Source organism: Tachyglossus aculeatus, chromosome 12 (genome assembly GCF_015852505.1).
Source record: "Tachyglossus aculeatus isolate mTacAcu1 chromosome 12, mTacAcu1.pri, whole genome shotgun sequence".
Lineage (NCBI taxonomy): Eukaryota > Metazoa > Chordata > Mammalia > Monotremata > Tachyglossidae > Tachyglossus > Tachyglossus aculeatus.
The window spans coordinates 28486576-28510978 of NC_052077.1; the positions used below are offsets into that span (position 1 = coordinate 28486576).

Sequence of the window (24403 nt, forward strand, 5' to 3'; positions counted from 1 at the left end):
TACTAAAGTTACTCATCTCCAAACTCAAGCCCTTATTAAAGTTGTTCTGAGAGGAGTAAGTGTTCAATTAACACTACTGATTGATTGAAAGTTATGTGATTATGATGGGACCAAGTTCACATTTCATAGCTAAAGACTCCTTATTCACTTCAAATAGGATCCTGTTGGAAATTGGTAGGGATATGGGCTATATCTGACTTATTGTATGTGAAAATCTTGGAGGTGATGTATTTCAGAACATACAGATGTCTAGCTTTAAACTGAATTAAAAGGTAAATCGGGTTGTTCTTGAAATATGGCTAGACTTCTCCCTGCCTAGGAAAGTACTGTTGGCAGTTCCAAACAGAATGCCTGTAATTGGGTGACCTCTGAGGTGGTTGAAAGCAAAACACAGCTAAACTTCCTGGTCAAATTCCAGCAGCCCAGCTACCTTGGGTATTTATGCTGAGATATACTTCCTTGGTTACCCTTGTATCTGATTAAAAATGAACTATGGAATACCACTACCTCTGTACGGGTGCATAAGACTGGAATTTAACTAGCTAAGGTAAAAGGAAATTTGCTGTGTGTCTCTGCTGTGTCACTTTAACCTTTTAATTAAGACTTTTAATACCTTAAATTTACCTAGGGCATAGAAGCAAATGTTCTGGTGCTCTGAGCATCGGTTTGATTCCAGGAATATAAATACTAAGTTGGCTTGGCTAGGACGAAAAAGGACCACAGTGCTTTTTAATAGTATTTGTTAAGTGCTTACTAGGTCCCAGGAACTCTACCAGCCGTGGGTAAATACAAGATAATCAGTTTGGACACCTTCAGTGTCCCACATGGGCCTTGCAGTTTTAATCTCCATTTTACAGATGAGGTAACTGAAGCACAGGAAAGTGAAGTGACTTGAACGAGGTCAAACAGCAGACAAATGGCAGAGCTGGTATTGGAATGCTGGTCGTCTGAAGCCCAGGCCTAGGTTCTTTCCACGAGGCTATGCTGCTTCCTATTTTTGATCTGTCTTTGTATCAGTTTTGCCCCTCTGGAAGAGGACCTCTGAAAACCCCCTCCACGAGTCTAGAAATAGTACGTTTTAAGCACTAACTGTATGCAGGGCACTGTACTAAACACTGAGAGAGAAGACCCGGGTGGATTCAGATATGATCTCTGACCCTCAGGGGGTTCATAATCTAAAAATCTACAAGAAGAGATGAAACAAAACATTAAGTCAATCTAGACACTAAAGCCAAGATCAGATTCATTTTTCTTCTTCCCAGTTCAATCCCCCCAACAACCACATCAGCAATTTTGCAGCACAAGACTTAGTTGCATTCCCAACCATCCCTACCACTTTTGTATGGATAGATGAACAGCCTTTTTCACCTAAGCATTGCTTCTCCACATGTACATCTTTCCACTCTTTTCTTTCTGTTTTCTTTATATTATTTTAAGGGTAGCTGCATGGAGACCAGATCCAGTGCTCTGCACCTTCCAAGCACCCAATCAATTCTATCAATTGATTGACTGGATATCCGTGGAGGAAAATCATCACTTTTCTCAGAGGTGAATTTAAGGATAGCTATATGAAGTGCTTTGCTAGCATCCCATTTAAGATGTGACTCTAAAATATAGAAATAATGCTATTTTTAAAAGTCAGTGATTCTTCCAGCCAAGCAATCATTTTGGGACAAGAAGAGAGAAATTTAGCCATTGCTCTAAACCAGCTATTGAAGACCCTAATTGGATAGCCAGTAAATGGGCTCATTTAGGTTTAAGGATATTCACAAAAGGAGCTTACATATTTGTGTATGCTGACAGAGAAAAATGAAAAAAAAAAAAACAATTTTATGCCCAATTCATGAAGAACAAACTTTAGTCAAGGTGTGGTTAATACCTGCACAACTTTCTGTGATTGAACATCAACAATGAGAACTCGGTCCAAAGTTGGTTGAGATACATAAATGAATTTGTCTTTGACATTAACAGCTGATGCCCATACACATCGTTGAACTGCTTCCCCCTCGGCTTGAGGACAAACTTCATCCTATAATTCAGTGGAAAGGAAACAGAGAATGTGATATGAAAATCAGAACAGACAGCACAAAAATGTATTCCAAACCACTGTTTTGGGCCACATTTCTTTCTGCTTCAAACCTCAGGAAAATTATACTATGTCAAATTGAACAAAGGAAAATGATATGTGAAATATGAGACCCCACCAAATTCATTCATTCACTCATTATTGAGTGCTTACTGTGTGCAGTGGACTGTACTAAGCGCTTGGGAAGTACAAGTCGGCAACAAATGAGTGTAGCATTGAATTCAGCATGAACAAGACTGCTTTAAGTTACTCACAAAACTTGCCAATTTACTTCTCTGATGATCATTACGGATTTATTTACTAGGTTACTTTTTTGCATTAACACAAAAAAATACAGTAGAAGTTTTACATTGTTTCAGGAACACTTATGTCTTTAAAATCTTATTGGGCTTTACTTATTCTTCTCTTAAGTGTATGCCATAACTCTGTTCACATCTGGAACAACCTCTTTATCCAAGAATACAGCTGGATGAGTGTACACAGTTTTTAGGTATCAACTAAATACTTAGTTGGGGACCAATGTGGCTTAGTGGATAGACCATGGGCCTGGAATTCAGAAGGACCTGAGCTCTAATTCTTCCTCCACCACTTTTCTGCTGTTACTTTGGGCAAATCATTTAACTTCTCTAATCCTCAGTTACTTCATCTGTAGGGCATTAAGACTGTGAGCCCCATGTCAGGCATGGACTGTGTCCAACCTGATTAGCTTGTAACTATCCCATTGTTTATTACACTTCTTGGTACATAGTAGGTGTTTAACAAATAGGATAAACCACCCTGCCTATGAAAAAAAACAGTCTATACCTTCTACTAGGTCAATGGTTTAAAATTTCAATTGGTGCAATAAGGAAGTGGGTTGGTTGAAAAGTGTTTGGATGGTTTAAGCTCTCCTGAAAGAGATGGGATGGCACCTGTCTTATCCTAATAATGGTAATAATAAATGATATTTTTAAAGTAATTACTGTATGTCAAGCACTGGGCTAAGCAGTGAAGTAGATTAAAGATAATCAGATCAGAAACAGTACCTGTCACACAATTTAAGAGAGACATCAGGTATTTTACAGATGAAGAAACCAAACAAAGAGGAGTCAAGTGATTAGCTCAAGGTAGCCCAGAAAGCAAGTGGACCTGGGTTCTATTCCAGAGAAGCAGCGTGGCTCAGTGGAAAGAGCCCGGGCTTTGGAGTCCGAGGTCATGGGTTCAAATCCCGGCTCTGCCAATTGTCAGCTGTGTGACTTTGGGCAAGTCACTTCACTTCTCTGTGCCTCAGTTCCCTCATCTATAAAATGGGGGTTAAGACTGCGAGTTCCCCCATGGGACAACTTGATCACCTTGTAACCTCCCCAGCACTTAGAACAGTGCTTTGCACATAGTAAGCACTTAACAAATACCATTATTATTATTATTATTATTATTAATCCCTGCTTTGCAATTTTCCAGCTGGGTGACCTTGGGCTAATCACTTAATTTGTCAGTGTCCCCAATTTTCTTGTCTTTAAATGAGATATTTGTACTTTCTCCTACTTATGCTGAGAGCCCCATGAGGGATATGGTCTATGTGTGACCTAATCTTTATTTGTTTTATAGTATTTGTTAATAAATACAAGCAATAAATACGATTGAATGAGTGAATGTGCTAAGTACTGTACTAAGCACTGAGGCAGATACCAGCTAATCTGCTTGGACACAGTCTATGTCCCACACGGGACTCACAGTATTAGTCCCCATTTTACAGATGAGGTAACTAAGGCCTAGAGAAGTTAAGTCATGTGTCCCAAGTCACACAGAAGACAAGTGGCAGAGTTGGGTTTAGAACCTAAGGTCCTTCTGATTCCCAGGTCCATGCTCTTACACACTAGGCCACGCTGCTTCTTCCCTCTTGCATCACTACAATGCTGGGCTTATTGCAGTGTTTGATAAATACCGCAACTATTATCGTAACCCAGATCTCTTGATTCCCGGTACTGTAGTCTTTCCGACAGCCGTGCCACTTCTCCATTACTTTCATTCATTCAGTGGTATTTATTTAATGCTTACTGTGTTCCAAGCATTGAACTAGCACTTGGGAGAGAACAAGAGAGTGGGCAAACACGTTCCCTGCCCACAAGAAAGTCACAGTCGGGAGGGGGAGACAGACATTAAAATAAAAGCCTAGCGTCAAATAAACCTGTTATAGAAGCAAAAGGAATTGAGCAGTTCATTAACATATACACCAAATAAATAATTTGACAACCAACGGTGTGTTCTCTAAGACCGCTTTCATTACAAACAAGAAGAGGATTATTGTATTTATAATGCCCATTTTTTTTTGTTGCTGTTAAGCCAGGGAAAGGAGTCTGGACAATGTGGAAGACACACTCTTCCCACAGCTCAATATAAAAAACTGGCTTTCACTGTCCACTGTAAAGAACTCCTGTTTTCTGCATGCAGTCCTGGTAGAAAAACTCTTACTATCCTTTGCTACTTCAAGCCCTTCTTAGGAAGAATGGTGATGACAGGATTGGGACAATAATTCCGAACTGCTCCATAGGCAGGATGAGGCAGCAAAGAGAAAAGAGCTGCCGGACTAAGGATGTAGGGGAATTCTCTTTCAAAATATCTCATTACAGCTCTGCTGAGTCAGTGGTCAGAACTCTCATCTTTACAGAGCCACTCAGTAGGAGAAAGATAAAAATAGGTTTCTCCCTGAAACACCACTGCTATAATATTGAGTAACCATGCTATGCTCAACAGAACATATATAAATGAACCATAAACCCTCTCTTCTCTCTTACACACACACACACACATACACACAGCTAAAATTATTTTCAGTTCAAAAGCTGTGACTACCAGACGTCTCACAACTTTCACAATCATTGTTCAATCAACCAATGGTATTACTGAGCACTTACTGTGTGCAGAGCACTGGTAATGCACAACTACAGACACACACACAGACACAATATATGCCAGCATATTGCTATCCTGAAAAGCGACAATGCACTCTGTGTTAGGAGCCTTTAAAATTTTCCTACCCCTTTCTGTTTAATGTGGTAATGACAATAGGGAGTGTCCGGTATGAACAAACATTACATTGGCTAATAATACTAATAGTGATAGCATTTATTAAGTGCTTACTGTGTGCAAATCACTGTTCTAAGCACTGGGGAGGTTACAAAGTGATCAAGTTGTCCCACGGGGGACTCGCAGTCTTAATCCCCATTTTACAGATGAGGTAACTGAGGCACAGAGAAGTTAAGTGACTTTCCAAACTCACACAGCTGACAACCGGCAGAGCCAGGACTTGAACCCATGACCTCTGACTTCAAAGCAAATGCTCTCTCTACTGAGCCATGCTGGCTAATGCTTATTAATTTATTTTCACCCTCTTTAGCACTCATTTCTGTGTCTGATCAACTTACATTTATTTAGGAAAATTGCTCAAATACTATTCTGGGTGGGCTAATTGCCCCGCAGAGGATGAAGCTATTTTCAATTTTCATCTGTGTATTCTTTCTCTTAGTACAGAGCTCTGCATTCTGTAAATATCATTATTACTACAACTATTACTACTGTTACTGAGAGTACCTGCTACCATAATGGAGAACCTAACTCAAATGAATTCACACATAACCACCTGACAAACACAGACCCTATTCAGTAGTATTTTCATATCTTCATTTGCAGAAAAACTATTCAACAATGAAACAGAACCCACAGCTGAGAATTCTTTTAACTACATTAAGCTGTAACTGCCAGATATTTCTGACCGCCTTCACAGTCATTATTAACAGGTTTTGGTTTACCTTATAAATCCTCCCTTTCAGTATCTCCTCTCAAGGCTAAGGTCTTTTTTTTATTTTTAAGGATATACTGCTTTGGGAAGGAATTTTTTTTTAATGGCATATTTTTCTGTGGTTATTTCCATTTCTTCTCAGAAAAAGCCTACTTAAATTTCATGACTACGTGTAACCTTAAAGAAATAAAACAACAAACTGCCATAGAAATATCAACCGTGATAGGGACACAATGGAAAAGGGACTGAATAGCCAATAGCAACAGATGTGGGTTGAAGTCCAATATGATGAAAAATGTTTCTAGTTATTATTTTCACCTTGCCTGGATCCCTTATTTCATCATTTCATCATTGACATCTCCTCCTGTGCCTCATTTAAAAATTGAATGAATATTCTGTTTCCTCCATCCTAAAGATCATTAATGAAGGAATGAAATAAAGCTGGACTTAACCTTAATGAAACCCAGGGGTGCCCTTCTCTTCTTGACCCAGTTTTTATTTTCTCATAATTACTTTTTAGCCCATGATCCTTTCACCAGTCTTCAACAGAGCTCTGTTCTACTATCCCAAGGCAGCCTTAACCAAACATTTAAATGAGATTTTTTTTGTAAGGCAACACAACAAAATGTTTTACAGACGCCACATTTATTAAATAATACTCTACATTGAGGAATGATGCAATAGGTGTAGATTTGTGTGCCGAGGGCCACAAGGGCCATAGATTAGGGATTGGATTACACCGAGATTCTGAACTTTGGACTGTATCCTTATGTACTTTAGTTTCCTGTGATGTTGGAACATTTTTACATATTGGCCAAGAAAGGAGTTTGCTTGTCTGTGTCCCCCTAACCATGTAAAATGCAGAGAGCCAGGGTTCGAACCCTGGGAGTCAGAAGGACCTGGGTTCTAATTCTGGCTCTGTCACTGATTGCTGTGTGACCTTGGGCCTCCTTTACCTCATCTATAAATGGAGATTAAGACTGTGAGTCCCAAATGGGACATGGACTGTGTCCAACCTGATTAACTTGTTTGTATTACCTCAGCACATAGTACAGTGCCAGGCACGTAGCAAGCGCTTAAGAAATACCATAAAAAAGAGACTGACCCCATGAAAATAAAAAATAGCAAAGCTAGCCAAGCCCCAGAGAATAAGGAGTTTGAACTAAAAGGAAAAACAAAGGACTGGGATTCAGGAAACCAAGATGCTAATCCCAGCTCCACTCTTTACCTTCTGTATGACTTTGGGCAAGTCACTGAACTGCTTTGTGCCTCGGTTTACTCCTCCGCAAAATGGAGTTGGGATATACATTCTCCCTCTCTCTTATACTGTGAGTCCTATGTGGAACAGGGACTGTTTGATCTGAGTATCTACCACAGTCCTTGGTACAAAATAAGTGCTCAACAAACACTTATTATTGCTAAACCATTCAGACCCCCTCAGGCTCCATGACCATCTTTATGTACCTGTGATGCAGGCAGACACAACCCACTTGGAGTGAGAGATATAAAGACGCCCAAGGAGAAATTGGAGGGACCTGGAAATTCGTTACTCAGGGCTAGCTCACCTACACTGTGGGTAACTGGGGATTAATCCTCCCTAGAATGCAAAATCAGGAGTTGTTGATGGTAGCCAATATTTCTGTGGAAGCAGAGAGTGAAGGTAGAAAGTCAGAGACAATGAGAGGCTGGAAGGCTGGAGGCCATCTTAATTGCTGGAGACAAAGAGAAGAATTAGACTTGAAGATGCTTTAGCCTTCTCTCCCTTGCCACAAACCCGGGAACCAATGAAATTGGGACTACTTTCTATTTAGATCACTGAGTTTTCCCTTCCATTCTTTATTATTCATCCAGTTCCAATCTCCCACCCAGCCCTTGAAAATGAAAACAAAGTATCTGAGTTCTATGGTCAGACACAGATCTATACACCCACATAAAGATGCCCACAGCTAAGGTCACCCAAATTTACGTAAGTCATAATGATGAAGTCTCCCATCTCTGACGGATGAACTGCAGTCCTGTCACCTCCAATGTATTCTGAGGAGGAGGGATAGCCGTGAAACATAAGGGTAAACTCAGTTCATTTACATGAAAATCAATGCTGAATATTTTGGAAAGTTAGAAACCACCTTTTGCCTAGCACATTTTCCCTTAACTGCAGCAAGACCTGAAAAGCTGAATGTCAGAGGTGATGCAAGACAACTTGTGTTGGACTGTGACCACCTGTGAATGCTGAATCAATAGATCCTGTCTAGAGGTTGGCCTCCAGATCATCCTTGTACCTTTAACTTGGGCCACCTCTGGAGAGTTCTCCAGTGCTGACCTTTCATAAAACATCACCTAGTATGTGTTACTTTCTGTTCCTATTAGATGTCAGCAATATTGCAGCTGAGCACTCAGTTCCTGTGATCCCACAGTGTTGCAGGACTTAGGGGTTCAGCATGTGACCTTTCTATTTCATGCTGGCTACCTGCTTCAGATCCTCTTCACCTGGAAAGTTTCCAGTACTCTCTCAGTCTCGACTGCAGGAGGGAGAGTCAAGCAGAGGTCTTTCCATTCCTATATTGGGCAGTGGCCAGTGAGTGGAAGACAATCTGCTACAAGTCAAAAGTCACCCGTGCTGGGCAGCAGCAGCATGGGAGAGAATCAAGGGTGGACACTCGGGTTTACTGCACGGAAGGCGTTAATGGTAAACCATTTCCATATTTTTGCCAAAAAGCTGTGGATACATTACCAGAATGACTGCAGATGGAGAGCAGGGCGCTCTCGGAAAGATGTGTCCGTGGTGTCGCTATGGGTTGGAAACGACTCAAGAGCATAAGAAAAGACGATCTGCTTCAGAAATGCAAGTCAGTACAGTGAACATGCCTCACAACCTGCCTGAACAGTCTAATGACATCAGCATGGCAGACATCTATCTCTGCACTTATGCTGGCTACCCTTTCCTTCCAGAGAGGATGCTCCAGCTTTCTAACTGTAGCATCTTGAGATAAAATCCACTTCGTCAGAGTGTGCTGCCCAAGAGGCAGAAATTTTCTATGGCTTTAAGCAGCAGACAATTGAGGGATTCCTTTGGAACGGGAGCTATGGTATTGGACTTTGGTTGAAGCATCATTTCAGTCTTTCAGATGGAATTTTCAGACAGCTCTTGCAAAACATTCAACGACCAGTTGTGTGTCTTGGATGTCTTGCCCACCTTGTATGCAATCATGTGAAAATACCTCTTAAGTGTCTTTGTTATCTTTGTCTCTGTAAAATTTGACTGCAAACTGAAGCAGCCGCTCTCTCAGTGGCACTACATGTAGGCTCTTGAATATCTTGAATACGTCAGTCAGCGACTCTGTCATCATTTTGGTGAACATTATCAGGGCAAGAACATAGCCCTGCTTGACACCATTTGTATCAGCTAAGGGTGTTAAAAAGCAGCCTTGATCTGGAGCTCCACCATTCTATCACTGGTCAACCTTCTGGTATTAATCAGTATTTTTGGATGACTAGACTTGAGAAGAACAGGCCACACCACATCACAATTTATTGAATGGAAAGTCTCTGTGAGGTCAATAAAGACTACTTATGAGTCCCAATTTGGCACTCCACATATCTCCTACAGATAGATGTCTTTTGGCAAAGATCACATTAACAGTACCACATCAAGATCTAGAGCTGCAAGAGAACTTCTTTGTACCTGCCTTACAATACCAACAGCATGACACAGCAGCTCAGATTATTCAACAAGATGATGTTCAGTCAACATGGATGTGTTCCTCACACACCACATGACTATGGCATCCTGTCTATTCTGCTGCTAAACAAAGTCAGTGGTTGGGGCACAATTCGTTCTTGTGATTTTGGGTTTGCTGCCAACTGGAACCCGATGCAAATCCGCAAGGTAACCCTGCAGATCTAACAAAACACATTTCTCTGAGTCCAATTCAGACAGCCCATTGCAAGTCCTGTATCACCTCAATGTGGTACAGCCCAGCCTGTAAACTTCACTCCTCTAGCACGAGCCGGCTCTCATCTACCTCAACACTGACCCCTTTCCCACTCCCTCCATCTGGACTGGAATTCCTTCTCCCTCACATATACTACTACTAATAATAATAATAAAAATGGTGGTATTTGTTAAGCGCTTACAATGTGCCAAGCAAGCACTGTTCTAAACGCTGAAGTAGATACATGGGACATGCCAATAAAAGACTTATTTTAATAAATCTTTGAATGTGGGACGAGCCATACATATATACATATATATGTATATTACACATCTATCAGCTGTGTGACTTTGAGCAAGTCACTTAACTTCTTTGTGCCTCAGTTATCTCATCTGGAAAATGGGGATTATGACTGTGAGTATATCAACTGCATTTCTCACATACCTATTCTGGACAGACAACGCCAATATAAACTGAAGGAGAAGTAACACTTGAATTCAAGGTCTAATGGGGAAAATGGGCAAGCTAAAATACAGTACAATTCTTTTTTCTTGAAGTATGTGTACATACATACATACATACATATATCTGTTGCACATAGCATAGACATAGAATACTTTTAGACTGTGAGCCCACTGTTGGGTAGGGACTGTCTCTATACGTTGCCAATTTGTACTTCCCAAGCGCTTAGTACAGTGCTCTGCACACAGTAAGCTCTCAATAAATACGATTGATGATGATAGCATACATTGGTGCATATTTTCTGAATTTTATTAATTTGGCATCCTACAATTGAGGAACCCCCCATTTCCCAGGGCATAATGCTTTTTTTTTCAATTGCATATTCCTTGATAGCTTCTTTCTTGCTCAGAGCTGATACTTTCATATCATTCTGGGCAAAGAGGACTGTTTCAGTTGGAAATATAAACTGCTTAAACTGGTAAGGAGAGGACCAATACCTTTATTATTTGCATTGTCTTTATACTTCATTTTAATTTTGAAGTTGCAATTTAATTTCCCAAGTGAAAGAGTGATTGGATAAAATAATGATAGGAACAAATGTTTAATATTCTCTCTTTAATTAAAGAGAAGTTTATTATACTTTGCAGTCAAATAAACATCTGATAAAAATACAATTGAAAACATTAATTTGCTTCACTGTTTTTTTCCCTTCAAGTTCCTAAAGCAGAAACTGATATTCTAAATCAGATCAACAGATGGATGAAAACAAAAGCACTTTTGCTTTCATTTCTGAAACTTTCAGAGGGTGGGCGTTAGAAAAAAGATAAAGAAAACTATGAAGGTGATCAGAATGAAGTCTAAAATCAAAGCAGATTAAAAGAATATTACTATAGAATGCATTTGTGTGACTGCAAATATCAGATGAAAACTTTTTACAACTTGTAAGTCTGCTTCTGGGTAACCTTTACTAACTATTTTTCTCAAAAAGTGCCTCATACTCTGAAACACTCAATAAACAGAAATGTCATACTCTGAATACAGTAGACACTCAATAAATAGAAATGGTACTATTGATTGATTTCTCCTCTACAGTAACAAAAGGAAGTGTCTTTGAAGAATACAGAAATGTATTGGACATGATTCTAATGTGAGGGACAGGAAGAGTAAAAAAAGAAAATGTAAACTGCCGCATTTTCATCTGTAAAAGTAATAGTACTTTTGTTAGCTTCAAATCACGGAGTATCATACTTCTGAGATGAGAATCAATGCACTAGTAGCTAAAATCATTTTCTTGAATCAAATCTGTAACCAGGGATGCCAGAGAACTCAATACTCCCATTAAAGGATGCAGAACTATTTGATAACACTATAAAATTTGACTACAGTGCAGTTGTAGATTTTAGTAACTACCTGATGTTTCTTCACTTATACAAAGATGAGATCTGGTTCAATAATTTTAGTCCTAATAAATAAAGAGTTGCTAAACAGAATTGTTGAGTTTTCAAATTAGGTTCAAAATACCTTGATTTCTTCTAGAAAAATACAGCAGTGTAATTTGGAATAGAAACAGCTTACACTGCTATACTTATGTTCTTTCTAGGATTTCTTTGAACCAACCATAGGCTAACAGGTGAACATACGGTTATTGGGTACATACTCTTTTGTTAAAAAACAAGAAAAAAAATTAGAATGAAGGCCTACCAAAGAGAGTATCCATGATGAAAAAGGACCACTGTGTTCCAGAAAAATGCAGGAAGAATGTCATGCCCTAAGGTCCTTCACTCATGGAGAAACAAATATCTATGTATTGTTAGGATGACAGGGTTGAATGAGAAAGCGTTTGAGGGAAATAATACAGTATTTGAAATGAAAAAAGGGAAAAAAATTAGGTTATGTCCTAGATACATAGACTGAAATTCACCAATAGATAATAATAATAATAATAGTATTTGTTAAGTGTTTACCATGTGCCAAGCACTGTACTGTTAGAGAAGCAGCATGGCTCAATGGAAAAGAGCCCAGGCTTTGGAGTCAGAGGTCATGGTTTCAAACCCTGGCTCCACCAATTGTCAGCTGTGTGACTTTGGGCAAGTCACTTAACTTCTCTGTGCCTCAGTTACCTCATCTGTAACATGGGGATTAAGATTGTGAGCCCCACGTGGGACACCTGATCACCTTGTAACCTCCCCAGCGCTTAGAACAGTGCTTTGCACATAGTAAGTGCTTAATAAATGCCATTATTATTATTATTATTAAGCACTGGGGCAGATACAAGGTAATCAGGTTGTCCCATGTGGGGCTCACAGTCTCAATCCCCATTTTACTGATGAGGTGATTGAGGCAGAGACAAGTTAAGTGACTTGCCCAAGGCCACACAGCAGACAAGTGGCAGAGCCAGGATTAGAAACCATGTCCTCGGACTCCCAAGCCCGTGCTCTTACCACTAAGCCATGCTGCTTCCCATAATAATAATAATGATGGCATTTATTAAGCACTTACTATGTGCAAAGCACTGTTCTAAGTGCTGGGGAAGTTACAAGGTGATCCATGGGGGCTCACAGTCTTAATCCCCATTTTACAGATGAGGGAACTGAGGTACAGAGAAGTTAAGTGATTTGCCCAAAGTCACACAGCTGACAAGCGGCGGAGCCGGGGTTTGAACCCATGACGTCTGACTCCAAAGCCCAGGCTCTTTCCCCTGAGCCACGCTGCTTCCCATGAAGCTTATCATACCATGAAGACATGAGGAGCATGTTTATGTTACTTCAGCAGTTATTATTGGAAAGGGATACTGACGGGCACGAGCTCTCCAACTAATTTACGATCTCAATTTTTAGTTAGACCAAATAATAATGATAACAGTAATGGTACTTGCTAAGTGCTTACTATGTGCCAATCACTGCGCTAAGAGCTGGGGTAGATGCAAGATAGGGTGGACACAGTCTCTTTCCCCACGTGGGACTCACCGTTGAAGTAAGATTTAATCCCCATTTTACTGATGAGGAAACTGTTGCGCAGAGAATCTTGTTTTGTGACTTGTCCAAGTCCACACAGCAGACAGGTGGAAAAATTGGGATTAGAAACCGGGTCTTCTGACCCCTAGGCCTCTCCTCTAATCACTATGCCACACTGATTCTTAAGGAAGACCTGGTCTTTATCTTCAGGAGGAGAGGAAGCCATAGAAGCACAATTTGAGCTTTAGACTCATTCTGCGTAGTCCTCATCCTCTCTAATATTGCTTCAGTGTGGCCTTTATGTACACATATACACACATGCAGACACACACAGTTTTCCTTTGAAGAAGACAACCCTAATCGTAATAATTAGAAGAGAAGCAGAAGAGAATAATTAGAAGAGAATAAGAGAAGCAGCGTGGCTCAGTGGAAAGAGCCCGGGCTTGGGAGTCAGAGGTCATGGGTTTGAATCCCGGCTCCGCCACTTATTGGCTGTGTGACTTTGGGCAAGTCACTTAACTTCTCTGTGCCTCAGTTACCTCATCTGTAAAATGGGGATTAAGATTGTGATCCCCCCATGGGACAACCTGATCACCTTGTATCCCCCCAGCACTTAGAACAGTGCTTTGCACATAGTAAGTGCTTAATAAATGCCATTATTATTATTATTAATTATTAATAATAATAATGATGATAACAAAAATAATAATGATGGCATTTGTGAAGCACTTACTCTGTGCAAAGCAAGCACTGGGGGATACAAGGTGATCAGGTGGTCCCACGGTGGTGGGGGGGGGGGGGGGGGCGCTCACAATCTTAATCCCCATTTTCCAGATGAGGGAATTGAGGCACAGAGAAGTGAAGTGACTTGCCCAAAGTCACACAGCTGACAAGGGGCGGAGCCGGGATAAGAACCCAAGCCTGAGCTCTTTCCACTGAGCCACACTGCTTCACTGATGGCAAAGTTTACCTGCGAATGCTTATGTGTTTGGGTATGTGTCCGCGTGTGTGAGCAAAAATGTTTTCTTCACATAATTTACTGTCAACTCTCTCCAGACAGGGTTGGAAGATTGGGGAGATGGGGAGATAGGGAGGAAAGAGGAAGTCTAGGCTGGACTAGGTATCCTGTTGGGATGCACTGTGGCATTGCAGAGACCCGGCTAGAGCTTTCAGAGCAGCAGTGACTCTTGGAAGGAGCCCCAATCCAGTCTAGAGCAGCATTTGAGGGATGGTGCAGTGAAGAACTGGGAACTGAACTTTGCCTGAGTTATTTGCTTCTTCTCAACACTCTTCAATTCTGTTTTTGTTCTTAAATGTATTCCTTTCCCTCCCTGAATGTTCAAACAATCTTGCTTTGTTGTCTGTCTCCCCCTTCTAGACTGTGAGCCTGTTGTTGGGGAGGGACTGTCTCTATATGTTGCCGATTTGTTCTTCCCAAGTGCTTAGTACGGTGCTCCGCACATAGTAAGTGCTCAATAAATACGATTGAATGAATGAATGAATGAATTGACTCAACCCTCTCTGAACTTTATGCTTGTCGTAATGCAGCAGCGTGGCTCAGAGTTCATGGGTTCTAATCCAGGCTCCGCCGCTTGTCAGCTGTATGACTTTGGGCAAGTCTGTGCCTCAGTGACCTCATCTGTAAAATGGGGATTAAGACTGTGAGCCCCACGTGGGACAACCTGATCATTCTATTTATTTTGTTAATGATGTGTATCTAGTTTAATTCCATTTGTTCTGACGACTTGACACCTGTCCACATGTTTTGTTTTGTTTGTCTGTCTCCCCTTTCTAGACTGTGAGCCCGTTGTTGGGTAGGGACCGCCTCTGTGTTGCTAACTTGTACTTCATTCATTCATTCAATTGTATTTATTGAATGCTTACTGTGTGCAGAGCACTGTGCTAAGCACCTGGGAAGTACAAGTTAGCAACATATAGAGACAGTCCCTACCCAACAACGGGCTCACAGTCTAGAAGGGGGAGAGAGACAACAAAACAAAACATGTAGACAGGTCTCAAAACCGTTGGAACAAATGGAATTAAAGCTAGATGCACATCATTAACAAAATAAATAGAATAGTAAATATGCACAAGTAAAATAGAGTAATAAATCTGTACAAATATATATACAGGTGCTGTGGGGAGGGGAAGGAGGTAGGGTGGGGGATGGGGAGGAGGAGAGGAAAAAGGGGGCTCAGTCTGGGAAGGCCTCTTGGAGGAGGTGAGCTCTCAGTAGGGCTTTGGCTCAGTGGGTCGTGTAACTGTCAGGTCATACAGTCCCTGTCCCACATGGGGCTTACAGTCTTAGGGGGAGGGAAAACAGGTATGAAATCCCAATTTTACTAATGAGGAAACTGAGGCACTAGGAAATTAAGTAATTTGCCCAAGGCTAGTGGCATAGCCAGGATCAGACCCTAGGTTAATAACTTGGAAAAACCATTTTCAGGCTGGCAAGCACTTTGTACAGTGCTCTGCACATAGTAAGCACTCAATAAAAATGACTGAATGAATGAATCACCTTGTATCCTCCCCAGTGCTTAGACCAGTGCTTTCATCATCAATCGCATTTATTGAGTGCTTACTATGTGCAGAGCACTGTACTAAGCGCTTGGGAAGTACAAATTGGCAACATATAGAGACAGTCCCTACCCAACAGTGGGCTCACAGTCTAAAAGCACATAATAAGCACTTAACAAATGCCACTGTTATTATTATTATGTCACCGCACTATAACAACCTCCTGTGAACTCAGCAAGCTTCTCTTGCTCTATTATCTTCATTTTCTGTGATCACTCAGTGTAGAGACCCTGACTTTTCTAGGGCATCTCCCTGATTTTGAGAGTTGGAAACATTTTAAGTAGATTTGGGCAATAAAGTCAATCTCCATCTACATCCTTTTATAATAAGAACAATTATCTTGAAGACTAATCTCTCTTTGCTGACAAAAGGAAGAAGCAATTTAATAGCACCCTCAGTGACAAATATTTTTATCTCTGTTTTGCAGATGCAAAAATATAAATTGGAAATAAATGACTCAAGGTCAAAGCACATCAGAAACAGTACTTGTAACAAGACTTATTTCTATGATCTCCCAGGCCTGGAAGTTGTCCCCTCGTATTTATGTCTCCTTTATATGTATTTATTTTTATGAAGTTTAACATTTTTTTAATTTAAAAATAAATGTTAAAATCAGCATTTTTAACAATATGATGTGGTTCAAGATAGAACTAGTACTATGTGTGTATATATAGATATATATACGTACACACGTATATATACACACGTAGGCATATATTACTTTTTAACAATATGCTGTGGTTCAAGATAGAACTATGTATATATATACATATAAGTTTGAAGTAGTATAAAATATTTAAAGCACTTGTTTGGGAGTTCCTGGTGAAAATAATATGGCAACATGAGAGGAGTCAAATATCAATTAAGGTCACAGCTATTGTCATTTCTTAATTGTTGTACTGGTAGCTGAGCCCCTAGACTAAAATTAGACTAAAAAGTTTCCCAAACTCACTGAAAGGTTTATCAAACAACTTGAAGATAACAGAAAAAAAACCTAGTTTATTCACATTAAATTCATTTGCTGTGTCAAGATGAAAAACCTGAGAAAAAACTATGGTAAATACAACATGAATTGTATCTAGTAAACTATATGACCAGACAAAAAGGAAGAAAGCATTAGAAAGAGTGCACTTCATGAATCCTCACCGACTGACATTCACAAGTTGAAACCTGATTTGATATGACACTGCAACAAAACTGAATTTTTATTTAGCACAAACCCATAGCTTCTTAGAGAGGCTTGGGAAAACTACTGTACTCGGCGAAAGTTTCATTTGTTATTTAAACCTTTCTAGTCAGTTATTTTGAGAAATTCACAGCTGTTCTCTTAATATTAGCAAAGTATATTAGGGATGTTGGAATCTATGTTTCATCCTTCTGCTAGGCCAGAATAACCATAATTGACTTTCATCTCCTATACATTCCCTGGAAATGTGCATTGAAACTCATCAAATTGGGTTTTTCTGACATAGAATTGAAACTGTACATTTGGACAAAGAAAAACAGAACCCATCTCTTTTTTAATTTTTTAAAGATGACACAACTGCCATATGTGCGAGTGGACAGAATAGACCAACACATGACTGACACATTGCCAGTTTGCATTAAGGGTAGATTTGTGTAAGTCTGTCCTGATCACCGCATAATGCCTCTTCTTTCAAGTTTGTCTCCTGACATTCAATCTTTTAAAACTTTTGCTTAAGTAATGCAATATCTCCTCCAACTGCCAATTCCAGGATAGTCTGCCCATTTCAGTGTGCCCCCAACAACCCACTGTAATTTCATTGATTGACACTGCTTCATTACAACTTTTCTCATTTATAATTTATAAAGGCTTATGATACCCCCTATCAAATGCCATCGAACAGCTGCTTTAGTACCCAGCTGTCAACCATTTTTCTCTCAAGCCCTGAGCAGATAAGCTGTATTGCCTTGAGGGGTGCTCAAAACTGACGTGGATTGACTAAAATATATTTGACTGGATTACGGGCATGTCTGGGCACTCCTATCTGATTTATCCTCCTCTCATCTGAAGAGCTTGATTGTGACAAGCTTGTGAGCTATGTCTTCTAATTGATTTCTGCAGATAATAATAATAATAATGGCATTTATTTAGCGCTTACTAAGCGCTGGGGAGGTTACAAGGTGATCAGGTGGTCCCACAGGGGGCTCACAGTCTTAATCCCCATTTTACAGATGAGGTAACTGAGGCACGGGGAAGTAAAGTGAAATGATTTGCCCAAAGCCACAAATCAGATGGCATCTGATTTGTTTGGACATATACCAATCATATGATGCAATCTGTCACAGGTGGGACCTGGATATGGACGATTTCGTGATTCACGTATTGGCTCCAGATTATCCAATAGGGAAGCATGTCTGGTAGTTAGGAAGAGGTTAAAGGTCAGGAATTTGCCACAGTTAACACATGAACGATTTAAACAATAGGTGCTCCATCCTGGAAGCCATCTCCAGCAACAGTGGATGGACTTGATAACCTTTCGGGCAACAGAGAGCCAAGCCAAGTCTATGGGTTCTAGGCTTACTTTGTAAGGACTGTGGCCAGAGCTGCTTCGAAGTATTTCTATGACTCTATTTTATCCATCAACTTATTCTTAATTACAGAAATGTGCCCAGAGATCTGAGATATGGGGAGAGCGTGGTACTCAGTGAGGCCCTGGAGAGTGGTTGACCCCTGCTTCTGGATGGGCTGGCCAAAGACCCAGTGCTTAGAACACAGTGCTTCAGCGCTTAGAACGGTGCTTTGCACAGAGTAAGCGCTTAATAAATGCCATCATTATTATTATTACTGCTGCCCCTGGGGAATTTGTGAGGGAATAAGGGCCCCAAGTTCCTGCTGTAAAGACTGGGAGGGCACTGCCTTCCTCTGCTAGGTGGTCCAGCTACAGGCCCTTTTCCCAAACACCTATTCAGTCAGGAGAGCCATTCATTCATTCAATTGTATTTGTTGAGTGCTCACTGTGTGCAGAGCACTGTACTATCTCAGTCAGGCCTTGGTATCAGGTTTTGCCAGAGTGGGGAAGACCACGTCTCCTCTGGCCCCTTTCTGCCAGCCTTGGGAACCAGGGACGAGGTCATCGGGACTCTGTCCAGGATGGGCCTGAACTGTGGGTCGAGATTGGCTGCTCCCTCCACCCTGGGGTTGGGGAGGAAAACTGAGCCCCAGACTGAGCCCCCTTTTTCCTCTCCTCTTCCCCATCCCCCTGCCCTACCTCCTTCCCCTCCCCACAGCCCCTGAATATATGTTTGTACAGATTTATTACTCTATTTTACTTGTCCATATTTACTATTGTATTTATTTTGATAAAGATGTGCATCTAGCTTTATTTCTATTTATTCTGTTGACACCTATCCACAGGTTTTGCTTTGTTGTCTGTCTCCCCCTTCTAGACTGTGAGCCTGTTGTTGGGTAGAGACCGTCTCTATATGTTCCCAACTTGTACTTCCCAAGCTCTTAGTACAGTGCCCTGAACACAGTAAGCACTCAATAAATATGATTGAATGAACGAATGAATAAGAAAATCAAGGTAGCTCTGAGCTGGCTCCTACTTGGGGCATTCCTCTCTGTAACCTCCAGCCTTCGCTGGTGCTTTCCCTTCAGGGCACTGAGAAGGTATAGTGGGGCTCCAGGACAGGTGATGATGGTGGTGTTTTGTTGTCTGTCTCCCCCTTCTAGACTGTGAGCCCACTGTTGGGTACGGACTGTCTCTATATGTTGCCAACTTGTACTTCCCACTTAGTACAGTGCTCTGCACACAGTAAGCGCTCAATAAATATGATTGAATGAATGAATGAATGGAGGGAGGCACTGAGGCCACTGCAGCAGGGGTAAAGGCAGGACTCACGAGAATGTCATGCCTTCCTCTTCCCCAGCTCCACCCCTTTGTCTCTAGGCCAACGCCTAATGTCATTTAAGCCACTTAAGATGGTGAGGAACTATAACTAATAGTTCCACTCATAGACAGGCAGCTGTTTCACTGTAGTCCACTCAAACCTGCTGTGTTTCTGTGGAGATGAGCCTACCAATTATGCCCCTAAAGTATATGCAGGATACCCGCTTCGAAGACAGAACTGGGGATGGGTTACAGTTCTAGTTTGACTTTGCTTAACCGTGAACCTCAAGAATCCAGAGAATCGGATTAATGGTATCTTAATGGGAGGTAGAGAAGAGGTTGAAAGGATTTAGTAAAGGCAGGTCAATTTAGAACTCTGGAATCGAGTGAGCATTTCAAAATTCAAGATGTGATTGTCAGTGATCATAGGTTTAAATCCAGCAGACTCAAACTCTAATGTGGAGCCTGGAAAACACTCAGCCTAATCGCTAGTTGTATATGACTCCCCCTCATTTACAGTTAGTTTGAAAAATGAAAACCATATTATCTGCTTTGAAGAGCTATTAAAGGTCTAATGGCAGATTCCATAAGTATCTTCTCAGTCAAAATTCACACTCAGCAAGCTGTGCTATCTTCAGCTGGCCGATATTCCCTCAAAAAGCAATCAGATTTCAATGGTGCTCCTGGTATTATATAAGTAAATTTAAGAAGTGTTTTGAGATAAAAATGTAACTTATCTTTCCCTGTTTTCATTCATACATATGTATAAGGTAAATTCTATAGAGAATTCCAGAACATTACTATTTGAACAGTAACTACAATCCAATTCTGGCTTTTTTTATGAGCAACTCAGTTATCACAGAGCCAGAAGAGACCTCAAACATGAACTTTTGAGTGTATAAAAGACAAAATGAAAAGGTCTATTTTCATTAAATTTATTTCATCTGTCGCTCTGAGCATCACTGATCAAATCATTAGTGTTTCAAAATCTCAGGACAACTGGATTGGCTTTGGTGTTCTCATTTTCAACTGCATTCATGAAACTACGATGGATGAGGAGGAAAGGTTGATTTGGCTTTAAAGAACCTTGCTATTTTTCACCCTTTCTGCTACCACGAAGGTGGGGAGGGTTCACCTAGAGGGGGAACAAAGCAGTGGAAAGGGTGAAGCGGAGAGGCAAGTTTCCAATGGGACTGTTCAATGGAGAAGCAGCGTGGCTCAGTGGAAAGAGCACGGGCTTTGGAATCAGAGGTCATGGGTTCGAATCCCGACTCCACCACCTGTCTGCTGTGTGACCTTGGGCAAGTCACTTAACTTCTCAGAGCCTCAGTTACCTCATCTGTAAAATGGGGATGATGACTGTGAGCCCCATGCGGGACAACCTGATCACCTTGTATCCCCCCCGGTGCTTAGAACAGTGCTTTGTTCATAGTAAGCGCTTAACAAATGCCATCATCATCATCATCATCATCACCTATGTTGTGCTTGCTCCCTGGGAAACATCACCCTTGGAAACAGAGTGTGAGTCAACAGAGTGACCAATCTGTGACCTCTGGATCCTTTGACAGACAACGTGTACCAAGGGGAAGGCTTAAGATGGATGTCAAAGATTAGGAATGCCCTGATATTTCCCTCAGTCCTTTTGTGCAGGATGCTAAGCAGAATGATGCACCCATAGTAGCCTCACAGTGATTCAGAGCAGTTCAGAGACTTTCACTTCTATTCAGGCCAGAACAGGTTGAGCAAAACTGTCCACCCTTCTAATTAAGTCCTCCGCCTCCTCCTCTTCCTCCTTTCCATCACTGTCATCCTCCTCCTCCTCCACCCTCTAACCACATCCTGCAATTGGGACTTCAGATGCTTTGAATTTATATTAGAGGAATTCAATTCCTATATTTCATATCCCAGTGATTTGGGGGCATGGCTAACAGGTCCACATATGTTCAACTCATGTGAATCAACTCTTCCTCCATTATATAACTTCATCTTCATTACTTAAGCCTCACTCCTTTGAACTTTCTGTTGCCCTGAGCTATTGCCATAAAGTACTAGAAGTAGAAATGCATCACTCTAAAGAAAATGAGTTTCATTAACAATGAACACAATGCCGCGAAAGAAAATCCAAATTAATTATAATATAGAAAATTCAAATGATTATAAGAAAATGCAATTTACATTACACCACTTTCATTCAGCAATGTAACCTAGGAAATTCTGTTGATCTCTCAAAAGCCTGATAAGGGTGTCAAGCCAGTTCTTCCCCAAATACCCTGATATTATTCCCCCTCCTTTGTGCAAGGAGATGGGGCAACTATTTCCCTCAGATTCTTCCCTCCACCTAAGACAGCTTCTGGTAAGAAGAGAAAAAGGTTGGTGGCCAGACATACTCAGGAGGCAGTCACTCCTGACCAGATCTTGGATTCCTGGAATATACCAACCTGCAAGTATGCCAATATGCCTATATGCAAGATGCAAAATAATACACAGTACTGATCGATACAATACACCTTACCTTGGAGATGAAAAAACCTAAGTTTAGGATTCTTTATATAACAACAGAAGGCATGGATTATCTTGAGTCTCCATGGCTAAGGGTCTCTTTCTATATCAGTCAATTGATCAGTCAAGCAGTGGTATTTATTTAGCATTTTCTGTATGCAGAGCACTGTATTAAGAGCTTAGGAAAGTACAATACCATAAGTAGACCTCATTCTTCCCCTCACGGAGCCTACACAGTCAATTTTGAGGAGGCCTGTATAGCTATGCTTATTAAACCTGATCCCATAATAAGACATTCATTCATTCATTCAATGATATTTATTGAGTGCTTACTGTGTGCACAGCACTGTACTAAACACTTGGGAAAGTACAATATAACAATAAACGGTGACATTCGCTGCCACAGTGGGTTTAGAGTCATAGAAATAGCTACTTAGAACAGCATAAATATCATTCATTGAGTAGAATTATCCCACACTGGCTGCATATGCTAACCCTAAGAACTGGATTAGTGCAGTTGAATTATCCCAGATTGGCTGCATGCACTATTCCAAATAACTGGATAATGCTAGCCCCTTTTAGTGAACAGCCCACCTCAGTGTCTCGTAGCTTTGGCCTATGACTACTGTTCAAATAAAATGTCATTAGACAATCTCTGTTTTGGAACAAACACCAGGGGCACATTTCAAATACTAATTCCATCTAAAGAAATCACTAAGCAAAAATCATAGCAAATTATCAAAATACTTGCCTGAAGTCCAAGGAGCTTTTCGCTGGGTTTAATATGCCTCTGAAACTCACATTCTATTGGTTGTATCACTTTGATTCCATCTTCATAAAAAACATAGAACATGTTCCCAATACCCAGACCTTCGGAACAAAAAGCACATGTTAAATGTTCAAAATAAAATCATCAAAAACAGTTTCAACCAAAATTCAGCACCTCCTCCTATCATAGGCAGGAGATCAATTTGTGAATATGTCTGATGTTAATAAAGCAAACCTTAAGGGATATTTTATTGTACAGCAAAAATCACTTTGTGAAGTTAGGGAGAAATTCTGTTTTCTTCCCCAACTATTCAGTGATTTCATGAATACAAATCAGGAAATACATTAGGTATTTTGACAGAAATAAGTATCAAAGTGATCATGTAGAATCACAAACACTGGATTAAATGAATGAAATGTATATTTTCCATACGTATTTTAAATCTGCAGCCATCAAAATATTAATGCACTTCTAAAATACACATGCCCCTTTAAAAAAATATCATTTTTAGAATTAAATTTCAGGTATTTTTCTGTGAGTTTTGTTTTGTATTTAGTACAGCAGTGATTTCACACAGTGGCCACTTAGTAAATGCAGTTGATTCTGATATCAATAGGATAAGGTACCTCTAATACATCCAATCATTAAGTTCTGTAGTAAAAAAAAAAATTATTTTTCTGTGATGAAGCAATGTGATACAAATTCAGTCCAAAGAGAAGGGTCTGCCTTTGGAAATGGTGTATTTCTGGGACCATGGTTTGTACTCACTGTGAAGCCCAAATTGACTAGTTTAAGGCTACAGAATAAGCAATACCAGATACAAGAAGTACAATTCTACAATAGACTAAGTACACATGATCCCTGCCCTCAGAGATCTTATGGTCCAATCTACACCCTTCCATGAGGGAAGTGAAACAAACAAAATGCCAAAGAACCTAAAAACACAAATGGATTATGGAAAATATGGAGCAAAAATTTTAGATCAATAATGGCTATTTTTATATATATATATATATATATATAAAACTAAACAGGAGCCCTATACATGAGCCCATTGTTGGGTAGGGACCGTCTCTATGTGTTGCCAACTTGAACTTCCCAAGCGCACGCAGTAAGAGCTCAAGAAATACGATTGAATGAATGAATGAATGTCCACAGCAATCAAAATCAATCAGCTGTATCTATTGAATGCTTTCTTTTGTGCAGACACTGTACTAAACCCTAGAGAGAATACAATAAAGTGGGCACTGCAATTCCTGCCCTCAAGGAGGTTATATCAGAGCATTTGTCTATGATTTCCAAAGTGTGTGGACAATGGATATGCTGATGCACCAAAAGGGTCCTATAGAGGTAGAGTGTTCTCGATAGAACTTCAGGAAACCATCCACTTCCAAGCACATCCTTGATGCTCTTGCTAATGCTAGAATACTGAACTGGATGGCTATTGTTTTGAAACTGTAATGACATTTTTCATTACTTTGTTCATCCTAAG

General features: G+C 40.5%; 1 protein-coding gene across 3 annotated transcripts in view; it reads right to left on the reverse strand.

Moving 5' to 3' along the window:
- The window catches only part of FSTL5 (follistatin like 5), a 580307-nt gene that overhangs the window by 54555 nt on the left and 501349 nt on the right, over nucleotides 1-24403 (reverse strand). For all 3 annotated transcript variants that reach the window (XM_038755340.1, XM_038755338.1, XM_038755339.1), the window contains 2 exons: nucleotides 22894-23012; nucleotides 1880-2029 (listed from right to left, as the gene is read on the reverse strand). In XM_038755340.1, coding sequence (XP_038611268.1) covers nucleotides 1880-2029; nucleotides 22894-23012 — 269 coding nt within the window. The remainder of the gene's footprint in view (nucleotides 1-1879; nucleotides 2030-22893; nucleotides 23013-24403) is intronic.